Source organism: Pseudorasbora parva, chromosome 21, assembly GCF_024679245.1.
Source record: "Pseudorasbora parva isolate DD20220531a chromosome 21, ASM2467924v1, whole genome shotgun sequence".
Lineage (NCBI taxonomy): Eukaryota > Metazoa > Chordata > Actinopteri > Cypriniformes > Gobionidae > Pseudorasbora > Pseudorasbora parva.
Window position 1 is genome coordinate 786,531 of NC_090192.1, and position 16,522 is coordinate 803,052.

At 40.5% G+C, this 16,522-nt stretch overlaps 2 protein-coding genes across 4 annotated transcripts in view; both read right to left on the reverse strand.

Annotated features, from left to right (window-relative positions):
• map2k4b (mitogen-activated protein kinase kinase 4b) overlaps positions 1 to 5,342 on the reverse strand; it is a 34,892-nt gene extending 29,550 nt beyond the window's left edge. The window contains exon 1 of one of the 2 annotated variants that reach the window (XM_067429139.1): positions 5,005 to 5,342. In XM_067429139.1, the coding sequence (XP_067285240.1) occupies positions 5,005 to 5,119 (115 nt within the window). In that variant the 5' untranslated portion in view covers positions 5,120 to 5,342. The remainder of the gene's footprint in view (positions 1 to 5,004) is intronic. The other variant, XM_067429140.1, reaches the window with a different exon arrangement.
• Positions 5,343 to 8,886: 3,544 nt separating this feature from the next.
• adprm (ADP-ribose/CDP-alcohol diphosphatase, manganese-dependent) lies at positions 8,887 to 15,057 on the reverse strand. Of its 2 annotated transcripts, XM_067429725.1 has the most exons (5): positions 14,367 to 15,057; positions 12,748 to 12,816; positions 12,557 to 12,568; positions 12,391 to 12,510; positions 8,887 to 10,928 (listed from the first exon to the last, which is right to left on the reverse strand). In XM_067429725.1, the coding sequence occupies exons 1-5, from the start codon at positions 14,923 to 14,925 to the stop codon at positions 10,627 to 10,629; spliced, it is 1,062 nt and encodes a 353-aa protein (XP_067285826.1). In that variant the 5' UTR covers positions 14,926 to 15,057; the 3' UTR covers positions 8,887 to 10,626. The 2 variants fall into 2 exon arrangements, with proteins under 2 accessions (XP_067285826.1, XP_067285825.1); XM_067429724.1 differs by lacking the exons at positions 12,557 to 12,568; positions 12,748 to 12,816 and having other exon boundaries at positions 14,367 to 15,056.
• Between the last annotated feature and the right edge of the window lie 1,465 nt (positions 15,058 to 16,522).

Genomic DNA, 16,522 nt, shown 5'->3' on the forward strand with positions numbered 1-16,522 from the left:
ATTAGTGTCTGTCAAATGCATAAATGTAACATTAGTGTCTGTCAAACGCATAAATGTATCATTATAGTGTCTGTCAAACGCATAAATGTAACATTAGTGTCTGTCAAACGCATAAATGTAACATTATAGTGTCTGTCAAACGCATAAATGTAACATTAGTGTCTGTCAAACGCATAAATGTATCATTATAGTGTCTGTCAAACGCATAAATGTAACATTAGTGTCTGTCAAACGCATAAATGTATCATTATAGTGTCTGTCAAACGCATAAATGTATCATTAGTGTCTGTCAAACGCATAAATGTATCATTAGTGTCTGTCAAACGCATAAATGTAACATTAGTGTCTGTCAAACGCATAAATGTATCATTATAGTGTCTGTCAAACGCAGAAATGTAACATTATAGTGTCTGTCAAACGCATAAATGTAACATTAGTGTCTGTCAAACGCATAAATGTATCATTATAGTGTCTGTCAAACACATAAATGTAACATTAGTGTCTGTCAAACGCATAAATGTATCATTATAGTGTCTGTCAAACGCATAAATGTATCATTAGTGTCTGTCAAACGCATAAATGTAACATTAGTGTCTGTCAAACGCATAAATGTATCATTAGTGTCTGTCAAACGCATAAATGTATCATTATAGTGTCTGTCAAATGCATAAATGTAACATTAGTGTCTGTCAAACGCATAAATGGATCATTATAGTGTCTGTCAAACGCATAAATGGATCATTATAGTGTCTGTCAAACGCATAAATGTAACATTAGTGTCTGTCAAACACATAAATGTAACATTAGTGTCTGTCAAACGCATAAATGTATCATTAGTGTCTGTCAAACGCATAAATGTAACATTAGTGTCTGTCAAACGCATAAATGTATCATTAGTGTCTGTCAAACGCATAAATGTATCATTAGTGTCTGTCAAATGCATAAATGTAACATTAGTGTCTGTCAAACGCATAAATGTAACATTAGTGTCTGTCAAACGCATAAATGTAACATTATAGTGTCTGTCAAACGCATAAATGTATCATTAGTGTCTGTCAAACGCATAAATGTAACATTAGTGTCTGTCAAACGCATAAATGTATCATTAGTGTCTGTCAAACGCATAAATGTATCATTATAGTGTATGTCAAATGCATAAATGTAACATTAGTGTCTGTCAAACGCATAAATGGATCATTATAGTGTCTGTCAAATGCATAAATGTAACATTAGTGTCTGTCAAACGCATAAATGGATCATTATAGTGTCTGTCAAACGCATAAATGTAACATTAGTGTCTGTCAAACGCATAAATGTAACAGTAGTGTCTGTCAAAAGCATAAATGTATCATTATAGTGTCTGTCAAACGCATAAATGTAACATTAGTGTCTGTCAAACGCATAAATGTAACATTAGTGTCTGTCAAACGCATAAATGTAACATTAGTGTCTGTCAAACGCATAAATGTAACATTAGTGTCTGTCAAATGCATAAATGTAACATTAGTGTCTGTCAAATGCATAAATGTAACATTAGTGTCTGTCAAACGCATAAATGTAACATTAGTGTCTGTCAAACGCATAAATGTAACATTAGTGTCTGTCAAACGCATAAATGTAACATTAGTGTCTGTCAAACGCATAAATGTATCATTATAGTGTCTGTCAAATGCATAAATGTAACATTAGTGTCTGTCAAACGCATAAATGTATCATTATAGTGTCTGTCAAATGCATAAATGTAACATTAGTGTCTGTCAAACGCATAAATGTAACATTAGTGTCTGTCAAACGCATAAATGTATCATTATAGTGTCTGTCAAATGCATAAATGTAACATTAGTGTCTGTCAAACGCATAAATGTATCATTATAGTGTCTGTCAAACGCATAAATGTATCATTATAGTGTCTGTCAAATGCATAAATGTATCATTATAGTGTCTGTCAAACGCATAAATGTAACATTAGTGTCTGTCAAACGCATAAATGTAACATTAGTGTCTGTCAAACGCATAAATGTAACATTAGTGTCTGTCAAACGCATAAATGTAACATTAGTGTCTGTCAAACGCATAAATGTATCATTATAGTGTCTGTCAAATGCATAAATGTAACATTAGTGTCTGTCAAACGCATAAATGTAACATTAGTGTCTGTCAAACGCATAAATGTATCATTATAGTGTCTGTCAAACGCATAAATGTATCATTATAGTGTCTGTCAAACGCATAAATGTATCATTATAGTGTCTGTCAAACGCATAAATGTATCATTATAGTGTCTGTCAAACGCATAAATGTAACATTATAGTGTCTGTCAAACGCATAAATGTATCATTATAGTGTCTGTCAAATGCATAAATGTAACATTAGTGTCTGTCAAACGCATAAATGTAACATTAGTGTCTGTCAAACGCATAAATGTATCATTATAGTGTCTGTCAAACGCATAAATGTAACATTAGTGTCTATCAAAGGCATAAATGTATCATTATAGTGTCTGTCAAACGCATAAATGTATCATTATAGTGTCTGTCAAACGCATAAATGTAACATTATAGTGTCTGTCAAACGCATAAATGTAACATTAGTGTCTGTCAAACGCATAAATGTAACATTAGTGTCTGTCAAACGCATAAATGTATCATTATAGTGTCTGTCAAACGCATAAATGTATCATTATAGTGTCTGTCAAACGCATAAATGTATCATTATAGTGTCTGTCAAACGCATAAATGTAACATTATAGTGTCTGTCAAACGCATAAATGTAACATTAGTGTCTGTCAAACGCATAAATGTAACATTAGTGTCTGTCAAACGCATAAATGTATCATTATAGTGTCTGTCAAACGCATAAATGTATCATTATAGTGTCTGTCAAACGCATAAATGTAACATTAGTGTCTGTCAAACGCATAAATGTAACATTAGTGTCTGTCAAATGCATAAATGTAACATTAGTGTCTGTCAAATGCATAAATGTAACATTAGTGTCTGTCAAACGCATAAATGTAACATTAGTGTCTGTCAAACGCATAAATGTAACATTAGTGTCTGTCAAACGCATAAATGTAACATTAGTGTCTGTCAAACGCATAAATGTATCATTATAGTGTCTGTCAAATGCATAAATGTAACATTAGTGTCTGTCAAACGCATAAATGTATCATTATAGTGTCTGTCAAATGCATAAATGTAACATTAGTGTCTGTCAAACGCATAAATGTAACATTAGTGTCTGTCAAACGCATAAATGTATCATTATAGTGTCTGTCAAATGCATAAATGTAACATTAGTGTCTGTCAAACGCATAAATGTATCATTATAGTGTCTGTCAAACGCATAAATGTATCATTATAGTGTCTGTCAAATGCATAAATGTATCATTATAGTGTCTGTCAAACGCATAAATGTAACATTAGTGTCTGTCAAACGCATAAATGTAACATTAGTGTCTGTCAAACGCATAAATGTAACATTAGTGTCTGTCAAACGCATAAATGTAACATTAGTGTCTGTCAAACGCATAAATGTATCATTATAGTGTCTGTCAAATGCATAAATGTAACATTAGTGTCTGTCAAACGCATAAATGTAACATTAGTGTCTGTCAAACGCATAAATGTATCATTATAGTGTCTGTCAAACGCATAAATGTATCATTATAGTGTCTGTCAAACGCATAAATGTATCATTATAGTGTCTGTCAAACGCATAAATGTATCATTATAGTGTCTGTCAAACGCATAAATGTAACATTATAGTGTCTGTCAAACGCATAAATGTATCATTATAGTGTCTGTCAAATGCATAAATGTAACATTAGTGTCTGTCAAACGCATAAATGTAACATTAGTGTCTGTCAAACGCATAAATGTATCATTATAGTGTCTGTCAAACGCATAAATGTAACATTAGTGTCTATCAAAGGCATAAATGTATCATTATAGTGTCTGTCAAACGCATAAATGTATCATTATAGTGTCTGTCAAACGCATAAATGTAACATTATAGTGTCTGTCAAACGCATAAATGTAACATTAGTGTCTGTCAAACGCATAAATGTAACATTAGTGTCTGTCAAACGCATAAATGTATCATTATAGTGTCTGTCAAACGCATAAATGTATCATTATAGTGTCTGTCAAACGCATAAATGTAACATTATAGTGTCTGTCAAACGCATAAATGTAACATTAGTGTCTGTCAAACGCATAAATGTAACATTAGTGTCTGTCAAACGCATAAATGTATCATTATAGTGTCTGTCAAACGCATAAATGTATCATTATAGTGTCTGTCAAACGCATAAATGTAACATTATAGTGTCTGTCAAACGCATAAATGTAACATTAGTGTCTGTCAAACGCATAAATGTAACATTAGTGTCTGTCAAACGCATAAATGTATCATTATAGTGTCTGTCAAACGCATAAATGTATCATTATAGTGTCTGTCAAACGCATAAATGTATCATTATAGTGTCTGTCAAACGCATAAATGTAACATTAGTGTCTGTCAAACGCATAAATGTATCATTATAGTGTCTGTCAAACGCATAAATGTATCATTATAGTGTCTGTCAAACGCATAAATGTAACATTAGTGTCTGTCAAACGCATAAATGTAACATTATAGTGTCTGTCAAACGCATAAATGTATCATTATAGTGTCTGTCAAACGCATAAATGTAACATTATAGTATCATTATGACTACTGATTCTAAAAAAAAAACATGATAATGAACAAGGTGATTGTATAAACGCTAGTGAGCTGTCTAAAGGGACAGCATTGAGGGGAACATGCAGCACATTAGCATCAGTTTGATGCCCTAAAAACGCGACGGGAGTCAATGAGAAGGCCTAGAGCCTCAGCGGACCAACGCAGCCTGCGAACGATGACCGCAAACATGACTGTAACGCACTGTAAACACTGACGCGTCGGGACGCGCGCGCGACTCCGAGAGTCCTAAACATTGCGCTCGGATCTCGGATCTCTTACCCTGCATGCTGCTGATGGTGGTTAAGTGCTGCGTGTGGTGCAGCGCGGACCCCGAGCTCATGCTCCTGCTGCAGGGAGCTGTGGGAGAGCTGCTACTGGGACTGTGCGTCGCCATTGTGGATCTGCGCGATAGCAGCGGCGACACGGAGCGACTCTTGCGCGACACACGCGATCACTGGAGCAAACCGAGAAGGCTTCCGCAGCCCATTCGGTTCAGTTTAGAAACGAGAGGGTTAAAAGGTCCAAAGGCGGGACAGGACAGCCAGCTTCGATGAGCAGGAGTAACTGCGCCGCTGAAAGACTGTGTGTGTGTGTGTGTGTGTGTGTGTGTGTGTGTGTGTGTGTGTGTGTGTGTCGGGTTGCCAGGTGCACGAGAACTCCCCGCTCACGAGATCTTCCACAACACAAACATACATTCATTTGTTATTCGCAAGAAAAGCTGTCAAATCTATTAATTGCATCTAACACAAAAGTTTGTCAATATTGTGCTTGTTTTTGTGACATATGAGGACCCAAATGTGTATAATGCCATGGGTATGACACAGGTATTACAGGAGAGGGTGAAATATGAGGACATTACCCATGGCCCCACTTTACAAAAGGCTTATTAATCACACAGGAGGAGTTTTTTTTTAGAAAGTAAAAATGCGTGTGTGTGTGCGTGTGTGTGTGTGTGTGTGTGTGTGTGTGTGTGTGTGTGTGTGTGTGTGTGTGTGTGTGTGTGTGTGTGTGTGTGTAAATATACTATACACACACATACATACACAGTGATGGGGTAACACATTACAAGTAACGAGTTTTGTAATCAGATTACTTTTACAAGTAACTAGTAGAGTAATGCACTACTTAAAATGTGTAGTGTACCTAAAATGTACAACAAAATATCTGAGTTACTTCGTTTTTTTCCCCCCTAAAATAACTTTGTGTGTGTAAACAACAGGGTTATTGTGGTTTTAGAATAAATGTGAGCATGCATTTACGAATCTCACTAGCACAAAAAAGATTCAGAATTCATCAAAACGAATAAAATCAGTCAAATACAAACCTCCAATAATTAAATGTTAAATAAACAAATATTTGTATGCATTTAATCTCAAATCATTGACCAATATCTTCCTGCTGACCTTCAATGATTCAGTTACACCATGAGCTTTAGATTATTTTTTGCTGTTTTTATTGGGGAAATAACTGTTACATGTTCTTCTCGTTCTTCATATCCAGCACCGCTGAGAGGTTTGTTTGAGCTGCACCCTATTCTGTACGTGTGAATTTGCATTTCCTTCAGCCTGAAGCTTATTATTTAAATTTTGGTGGGAAAGGGTTGTTACAAGTATATACGCAGGTAAGAATGGGTCGCTCTCAGGAGCTCAGTGAACTCAAGCGTGGGGCCGTGATAGGCTGACACCTGTGCAATAAGGCCATTCCTGACATTTCCTCACTACTAAATATTCCACGCTCAACTGTTAGTGGGATTATAACAAAGTGGAAGCCATTGGGAACAACAGCAACTCAGCCACGAAGTGTTAAATCCCAGAGCGGGGTCAGCGCATGCTGAGGGTCACAGTGCGCAGAAGTCTCCAACTTTCTGCAGAGTCAACAGCTCCAGACCTCCAGACTTCTGTGGCCTTCAGATGAGCTCAAGAACAGCGGAGAGAGCTTCATGGAATGGGTTTCCATGGCCGAGCAGCTCATCCAAGCCTTACATCACCAAGAGCAATGCAAAGCGTGGGATGCAGTGGAGTAAAGCAGCCGCCACTGGTCTCTAGAGCAGTGAGACGTGTTCTCTGAGCGACCAATCACACTTCAGTCTGACAATCCCATTAACGAGTCTGGGTTTGGCCGTCGCCTGGAGAACGGGACTCGCCTGACTGCATTGTGCCAAGTGTGAAGTTTGGTGGAGGGGGGGGGGGGGGGTTATGGGGTGGGGTTGTTTTTCAGTGGTTGGCCCCTTAGTTCCAGTGAAAGGAACTCTTAATGCTTCACCAAGACATTTTGGACAATTTCACGCTCCTACCTTTGTGGGATCAGTTTGTGGACGGCCCCTTCCTGTCCCAGCATGACTGCGCTCCAGTGCACAAAGCGTCGCTCCATAAAGACATGGATGAGGAGTTTGGTGTGGAGGAACTGGACTGGCCTGCACAGAGTCCTGAGCTCAACCTGATAGAACAGCTTTGGGATGAATTAGAGCGGAGACTGAGAGCGCACGAGTTAGTCTACTACTGTGGGGCTCCGTAGGAAAGTGATGTCTCTGACCTTTTAAAATGGGTGGGATGGGATTGCCAAAGGCAACACTAAAACAACTTCCTTGTTTAGTTACTCATAAAGAGTATTTGTCGACATCTAGTGGTCTAATCATGCAATTTTCACTGCCGTCATTATCATGATCACTAACAAGCCTTTCTAAAATACGCCATATAACATAATATTTATTGAACAACAATATTAAAATTAACAACAATACCCATTATAAAAGACAATATGAAATAAACACAAGCAAACAATTCAGTTAAACGTACAAAAGCAGCTCTAGTACAGGATTCAAGTTAAATATAGCTGAAATATAGTTATGATACTTTACCCTTAACCAAAATCACTTTGCTCTAAAAAAGGTCACAGATTATTAATCTAACGGTCATATTCCCCTCTCATGATCAGCGGGACACCAGTAGAGAGAGTGAGCAGCTTCAAATACCTGGGTGTGAACATCTCCGAGGACCTGATCTGGACTGCACAAATCCAGTCTCAGGTGAAAAAGGCCAGGCAAAGACTGTCCCACCTGCGCCAGCTGAGGAAATTCCGGGTCTCACCAGCTATCCTGAAAACTTTCTATTCAGGGGCGATAGAAAGTTTACTGACTCAGTGCATTACAGCGTGGTATGGTAACAGCACCAGTCACGACTGCAAAGCCCTGCAAAGAGTGGTGCGCTTGTCCGAGCGCATCTCAGGGTCAGCTCTCCCGTCTCTGCAGGACATCTACATCAAACGATGCACAGGCAGAGCTACAAAAATCATCAAGGACATTAATCACCCGGCCAACCCCCACTTCACCCGGCTGCCTTCTGGTAAGCGCTTCCGTAGCCTGATGGCCAAAACTGAGAGACTCAGGAGGAGTTTCTTCCCACAGGCCATCAGACTCCTGAACGCTGTCACTTAACTACATGTGACTTCACCTCACTTCAGTACTAACAAACTCACATACTGATATTGCACTGCACTTTATTCTTGTGTTCATGTAACTACTCATTATAATGCTGTTTGCACATTACACTCCTGCACTTCTGTTATCCACGTATTTATTTTTATAGTCTCCAGTTTACTTTATCTCACTTATTTTATTCCACATCTCTAATTTCTTTTACTTGATTTATTCATAATTCTACATATGTCTATATATAGCACCTTATCCTATTCCTATTTTATAATTTATTGTGCTTTTTTTGTTAATTGTTATTTGCTGTCCATGGAGCGGACCTGTTTACATTTCACTGCCGGTTGTGTTCTGTATAACTGTGTGTGTGACAAATAAAACTCTTGAACTTGAACTTGATTGTCCATTTGATATACCCCGAATTAATGATATCTCATGTCTCACTATCTTCACACAGTAAGAGCGAGCGGCAAATAGTATTTGTAAAGTTATGGAGGATTTCCTCGACCGCCATGACAGTCGCCGGCTCTCAGCCAACCAGATTCCAGAACCAGAACGAGCTCAACAGTCTTAATTATGTGTAAACATACCTGCCAATATATTTCATTCTAAATCTGATACAGTATATTTATAATGAAGAAATAAAATGTCATTATATTCAGGTGTTGGTCAAACGTTGATCCAATGAAAAAGTGAAGCTGGTATATTATATTCATTCATCTCACACAGACTGATATATTTCAAATGTTTATTTCTTTTAATTTTAATGATTATAACTGACAACTAAGGAAAATCCCAAATTCACTATCTCAAAAAATATATTATATTACTTAAGATCAATACAAAGAAAGGGTATTTAGAAATCTTGGCCAGCTGACAGTCTGAGCATGTCCAGCTCTCAGTGCTCAGCTGGTCTCCTTTATCCTGAATTACTGCGGCGGTGCGGCGTGGAGTCGATCAGTCTGGGGCTCGGCTCAGGTGTTATGAGCCCGGGTGGCTCTGATAATTTGCTTCTGGATTGTTGGCTCTGGCATCGCATCTTCCTCTTCACAATACTCCAGAGATTATCTAGAGGGTTAAGGTCAGGCCAGTTTGCTGTCTAATGAAGAACAGGGATACCATGGTCCTTAAACCAGGCACTGGCTGCTGTGGCACTGTGTGCAGGTGCCCAGTCCTGTTGGGAAATTAAATCTGTGTCTCCATAAAGTTGGTCCGCAGCAGGATGCATGAAGTTCTCCAAAACTTCCCGGTATGCGGCTGCATTGACCTTTGACTTTAGAAAACACAGTGGACCAACACCAGCAGATGCCATGGCTCCCCAAACCATCACTGGGATGTTAACCGAATAACCGTTTGACCAGTGGTTGACCGTATCAACGATTAACCGATCAAAGTTGTCGGTAAAAAAAAAAAAGTGATCTCTAAATTAGTCTATTATAGACAGTGGACGAAACGCTCCTACAGTTAAAAAAATATTTTTGTGTGAAGTGAACAAATCCCCAACACTCAATTTTTCATAACTCTCCTGTTTGTACTTAGGTACAAAAATTACTTTTTGGTAATAAACCAAAAAAACATGTGTCGCGAGGTCCCAGCGTTTGGGTTTGAGCGCTCACAAGGTTTGCAGAAAGTAAACCCTCGAGGTTAGAGCCGGGGCAGACGACAGGATGAAGCGTCCTTCCGCTTAAGATGGGCTTACATTTGGAAATATATTACATCTGCATTTCAGTGGTGACACATAAGGTGTTGATCATCATCTTTCTTTATTATTGTTCGCACTACCTCGAACTAAAGCGCCGTCTCTTCGGAGCTGTCATTTTCAACGCGATCACCTCGTACCCGAACCATTTCGAAACTAAGGAGCCATTTGTCCTCCGATTACAAACAAGCTCCTCGGAGCCGCGTTTGCGGGACTCATGTTTCGCTCTGTAGGGTGCTGTGTGAGTGGAAGGGAAGAGTGGGACAGTGGGACAGTGTGTGTGTGTGTGTGTGAGAGAGAGCGGGAGGCAGAGCGGCTGAGAGATGTGACAGAGTTGCGGAATTGCAGGTGCGGCTCGCGGCTGTTATTTCAAATAGCGCAGCATATTTTAAACTAATCGGTTAACCGGTTTCAACCGGCTAATAATGCTCGGTCGTCGGTCAAGAACATTTTTCGTTTTCGCCATCCCTAGTCTTGCAGACGTCTGTGCGCAGCGGTTCTTAAAGCGCTGACTCCAGCTGCAGTCCACTCTTTGTGAATCTCCTCCACATTTTTGAATGGGTTTTGTTTCACAATCCTCTCCAGGGTGCGGTTATCCCTATTGCTTGTATTGTTTTTGAAATCTTAACATAAATAATATATAAATAGTCATATATTATCTCCATATCGTCTATAAAATGTATTTATATCCAGTGCATATGTCACTTTTATTGCACATGTATTTTTGCTCAACACACGTTCTCATGTGAATGGAGGTCAGGCGGAGATGATGGTGTTAGTGTGATTGCGATGGATAGATGAGGACTCTGTCTCTCGTCCTGCCGCTGCCCTCCAGGATCATGCGGTCCTCGAACACATGAAGCGTCCCGAAAGCGCTGCTCTGCGGAGGCGTCTCGATCAGACCCTCCAGCGTGAGGTGATGAAGGCCGGAGCCGTCCGTGAAGAAGCCGCCATCATGGTCATGACCCGCCATGAAGCACACCACACACTGATGAGAGCGCAGCACCGACAGCACGTCCTCATAGTTCCAGGCCAGACAGATGGGGTCTGTGGCGTCTGGGTGAACGGGGAGATGACCTGCACACACACACACACACGTCTGGTTCACTATCTTTGTTGGGACTCTCCATTAACGTAATGGTTTTTATACTGTACAAACGGTGCATTCCATCTAGAGGTCTTCACGGGGCACCCGAGATCCGTGGACCCGGGATCCGACCCGGGACCCGTACGGGTTCGGGTCTATTTTTTAAATGGTCAGCCGGGTCCGGGTCGGGTCCTAATCTATTACTTCGGTTCCCGGGTCTGTTAATGTTGTAGCCTATGTAATACGTCAATCGGACTCGGAGAACACCTGGCCGTGAGAGTCAGCGCGGCTTGTGTGTTTTGTGTAACTTACAAATTGCTAAATTAGGATAAGAAAAGTGTGAGCCGGGAAATGAGGTTTAGAAATACACAACAACAACAAAAACACAAGCGCTCTCTCTCGCGCGCGCGCGCGCTCTCTCTCTCTCGCGCGCGCGCTCTCTCTCTCTCTCTCTCTCTCGCGCGCGCGCGCTCTCTCAGCCTTTTAGAAAGCGGGCAGATTTAATGCATGCGCACGGTAATAATGTACTCAAGAATATATTTCAAATCAGCAACAAGACCTCAGGTGAACTGTCACATAAATGTTTTCTGTGATGCTCAAATTGCGTAAAAAAAGGCTCATATTTCAGGTTGCTCCAGCTGACGCGCGAGTGCAGTCTCAAGCGCGTGTCATGTTTCTATGGCAACCCGAGCTTCCGCAGACCGCAGTGACTGTAATGACTTTAAAAATAATATGAATGAACCGTCTTGTTTAATCTTAAAGTTCTGCTAGTCAGACTCAGAGAGATTATGGCAAATAAATAATGGTAACGCAAGCGGGCATGGCACTAAACGAGCAATTATTAGTTCAAAAGGGCAAACAGTCAAAGTTATTATGCGAATTAACTCATAAATCCGTCACTGTGAAATAAAATTGACTTTTACAGCTGAAATGAGTGAATTAAGCATGCTTGGAACAATTAATGAGGAATATTGTAATACATCACAATCAAGGTACAAGGGAGACAACGGCTATATCGTTAGGTAGGCTGACTGAGACAAAGTTATTTTTCGCAGCTTGTTCATTAACTTGTTAACAGCAGTAACGTTATATTGTGTAATATGAGACAATCGGGTCCAGTCGCGTCTGTGTCTTCCCGGCGGGTTCGGTTCCATCTATCAAATACTAGACGGGTCCATGTCGGTTCCGGGTAATATATTTTTGGCATTTTTCGGATCTGCACGGGTCCGGGTCCAGTTTTTGAAATAATAGACGGGTCCGGGTCGGGTCTGTGTTGAACATTGCGGGTCTCTTCGGGTTCGGGTGCAAATTTTTGGACCCGTGAAGACCTCTAATTCCATCCCCCTACACTGCCCCTAAACCTACCCATCACACACACACACACACACACACACACACACACACACACACACACACACACACACACACACACACACACACACACACACTTACTGAACAGGGTCACTCTCTCCTGCTTCTGGTCAGCGAGCGTTAAGACTCCATCGAGCCACTGAAGCTGCTCTGAGCTGAATCCTCCGTTGAACTTCACGAACCGTTGCTCTAACCCATACGCTGTGAGAAAGCACACACACATCAGAGGAGCCCACAGTACACACACACATCAGAGGAGCTCACACACTGTCAGAGAGCACACACGCATCAGCAGAGCTCACAGCACATGATGATTGTTATTAACCAACATTAGTTGGGTCAACCTGCTCTGTTAGAATAACTGAGTGAAAGCATGGGGCCGTATTCACACTGTTCAAGAGCTGATTCTCATGATAAACATGGGCACAGTTTAAAAACACGAAACTGCATCAAATGTGTGTGTGTGTGTGTGTGTGTGTGTGTGTGTGTGTGTGTGTGTGTGTGAGCCTGTTTATGTGGTTTATGAGGACATTTTAAATGTCCTCATTTTTCAAATAGCTTTATAAACATACTAAATGATGTTTTTTTGAGAAAGTAAAAATGCAGAATGTTTCCTGTGATGGGTAGGTTTAGGGGCAGTGTGTGTGTGTGTGTGTGTGTGTGTGTGTGTGTGTGTGTGTGTGTGTGTGTGTGTGTGTGTGTGTGAGCCTGTTTATGTGGTTTATGAGGACATTTTAAATGTCCTCATTTTTCAAATAGCTTTATAAACATACTAAATGATGTTTTTTTGAGAAAGTAAAAATGCAGAATGTTTCCTGTGATGGGTAGGTTTAGGGGCAGTGTGTGTGTGTGTGTGTGTGTGTGTGTGTGTGTGTGTGTGTGTGTGTGTGAGTGTGTGCGTGCGTGCATTCAGGTGTTTATTAAGTATAAGGAAATGATGTAAAAATATATTTGTTTGTTCTTCTTTTGACTGTACTGACAGATATTTTATAAGTAATCTGACCTTTTAATGTAATAATCATGTAATAAAAGGGTTGAATTGAGTTTTCATATCGTAATATGAACAACATATGCAAATTAAAATTCAGATTTAACTATCATATATATATATATATATTAGTGCTGTCATATTGATTAATCAGATCCAAAATAAAAGTTCACGTTTACATAATATATGTGTGTACTGTGTACACACACACACACACACACACACACACACACACACACACACACACGCACACACACACATTTGTTTTTGCGACATATGAGGACATTCCATAGGCGTAATGGTTTTTATACTGTACAAACCGTATTTTCTATCCCCTTACACTGCCCCTAAACCTACCCATCTCACACACACACACACACACACACACACACACACACACACACACACACACACACACACACACAATGTATCAATTTAAGAAGATAATATATATTTAAAAATAATTAAATAAATATTATTTACTGAATAATTACATTGAATAATATATGCTTTTAGAGTCTTTTTTTCATATCATAATGGTGTTTAAATGACGATAAACATGCTGATACATGCATTCAAGTTAAAATATTTTTTTTAATATTCTAGAAATATTTATTTAATGTTAGTCTCTTGTTAACTAACTACTCTAGTTCCACTGAGAAAAACTGACAAAATTATTATTTAATTACTAATTAATAATATATTTAATATAGTACTTATTTACTAATAAACTATAACGAGTAGGAAAAACATAATAATGTAACTTTTGACATTATTTACTGTGATATATATATATATATATAATGCTGGGTTAAAAACAACTAAAGTTGGGTTGAAAATGCACAAACCCAGTTTGAATGGGTCCATTTACTAGAGTTCAAACAACCCAGTTTCTGGGACTGTCCATTTTCAACCCAACTTGAGTTGTTTTTAACCCAGCACTTTTTAGAGTGTATGGCCATGTCATATATAGGTTCAAACAACCCAATTTCTGGGTCTGTCCTAGGGTCGGATGGGTCAGCGGGAGCTCGCCGAGGCGGATCCGACTAAAGGCGCAGTTTCTCGGCACCTGGCGGCTGGTTGAGGTCGGCGTTGCCGTTCCGCCGCCGCAGGAGCTCCAGAGCCTGCGCGTGTTTCTCGTCGCTCGCGTCCCTCCCGATGACGCTCATGTCGTACGCGTCCAGGATGACGAACCGAAAGCCGGGCGCGGGGCTGAACTCATACGCGTAAATGTCGTGCACGATGAGGTCACTTCCCGTTCCGGCCTTCGGCGCGCTGTTGAGCGCGGAGGCGAGCAGAGTCTCCCGCCGGAAGTTGTAGAACTCGTGATTTCCCCAAACATGATGCACATCCGCCGAGCTCTTCTCGAACTCCTTCATCACCGCGTCCAGCGCGCTTTCCGACGCGTCGCGGCCGCTGTTGTGTCCGTCGATGATGTCTCCCAGCTGAAGGACGCATTTGACGCGCCTCTCCTCCCAGTGCCGCACCGCGCCCCGCAGCAGGTCCGCGCTGCTCCGGTAGAAGCGTCGACGCGTCCGCAGATAGTTCAGCCCGTCGTCGATGTCCGCGTACTGGACGTCGGCTATAATCCCGAACGCAAACAACGCGCCGGCGCGATCCTCGTCCATCTTCCGCGGGAGAAACCGATCGCAAATCTGCGCCAGATTCCGGTTCAGATCCTGTCTGAGTTTGTCATGTCATCATTGCGAAAGCTTGGCCTTTGACCGCTCTTGGATCAGTGTGTGTGTGTGTGTGTGTGGGAGGGGGGGACAGGGTTGCCAGGCGTTACAGAATCACACCAGTTCCGCTCTAAACGCACACGCTTGTTGATCAGCAAAATAATTTCCTTCTTACTCAGTATTTTTGTCTTGTTTCTAGCCCAAACATTTAAAAAGTCTTAAAACAAGAAGTATTTACTAGACAAGCAAAAGTAATTGTCTTGCTTTGGGAAAAAATAACTCAAAATGCAGAGAGTTTTTGCTTAAAATAAGATAAATAATCTGCCAATGGGGTGAGAAAAATAATCTTGATTCAAACAGAAAACAAGATAATTTATCTCACCCCATTGGCAGATTATTTATCTTATTTTAAGCAAAAACTCTCTTCATTTTGAGTTATTTTCCCCAAAACAAGACAATAATTTGTACTTGTCTAGTAAATGTTTATTAAAGGGGGGGTGAAACACTCAGTTTCAGTCAGTGTCATGTCAATCTTGAGTACCTATAGAGTAGCGTTGCATCCTGCATATCTCCGAAAAGTCTTAATTTTTTTTATAATTATATAAGAAAGATGCGCTGTTCCGAGTCTTTCCGAAAAAAGCCGAGCGGGTGGGGGCGTGTCGTGTGAGCGGAGCTAAATAATGACGTGTGCGCGCTGCTGCTATTGTGTTGAGTGCGTCGTAAAGCTGTCATCCCTAACAGCGGGAAAAACTTTATTCAAAATAAAAATATGGCTTTTAATCAGATACAGCCATACATCTATGATCCGGAATCAGACCCAGAGGCTGCAGTTGAACAGGAGCAGCAGCAAAAACGACTAGAGCAGGACGTCTCTATGTGCTACAAGTTATACACTAACTATATAATATGCTTAGCGGCTTGTGTTATTTACATATTTATACTTGAATTATATCGTCGTATTTTTGTCTTTGAAGGTGTACATGTGGGAAGTGCAGTTGTGCACGTGTGTGTGTGTGTGTGTGTGTGTGTGTGTGTGTGTGTGTGTGTGTTTACGCGTGGTTTGTGTAGACAGTAAGCGGACTGGTTTTGCTCGGCAGGCTAAGTTAGTGTTTACATAGAAAGACACGGAATAGTAGCGCATTTGAATGAAGAAGCGCGCTTATTTAGTTCAACATATTTCCCCACTCTTTGTGTATTGTTGTTTGGAGTGCTTTTACAATACACAAACATAAAGTTACACATATAGTGGCCAGCTAAACAAATGTACACGCACTACACATCGCATGCTCCATTGATCAATTAACTATACGTGATCATGTTTGGGCTACTTGATGAGCATTGGCAAAGACACAGACATTTGAAGCAGTCTCACTCACCGCCTGCGGTTCTAACGTTGGGACCTTTATCGTTGGGACTGCTCCATCCTTCAGCATTAGGCGATCGGGAAATCCGGCGTCGAGCTGGGCCTTGTTTATGAAACAGTCGGCACCGAAATGCAGCGAACAGATATAAACATTCGCGCAACTCAGTTGCTGATCCGGAAAAG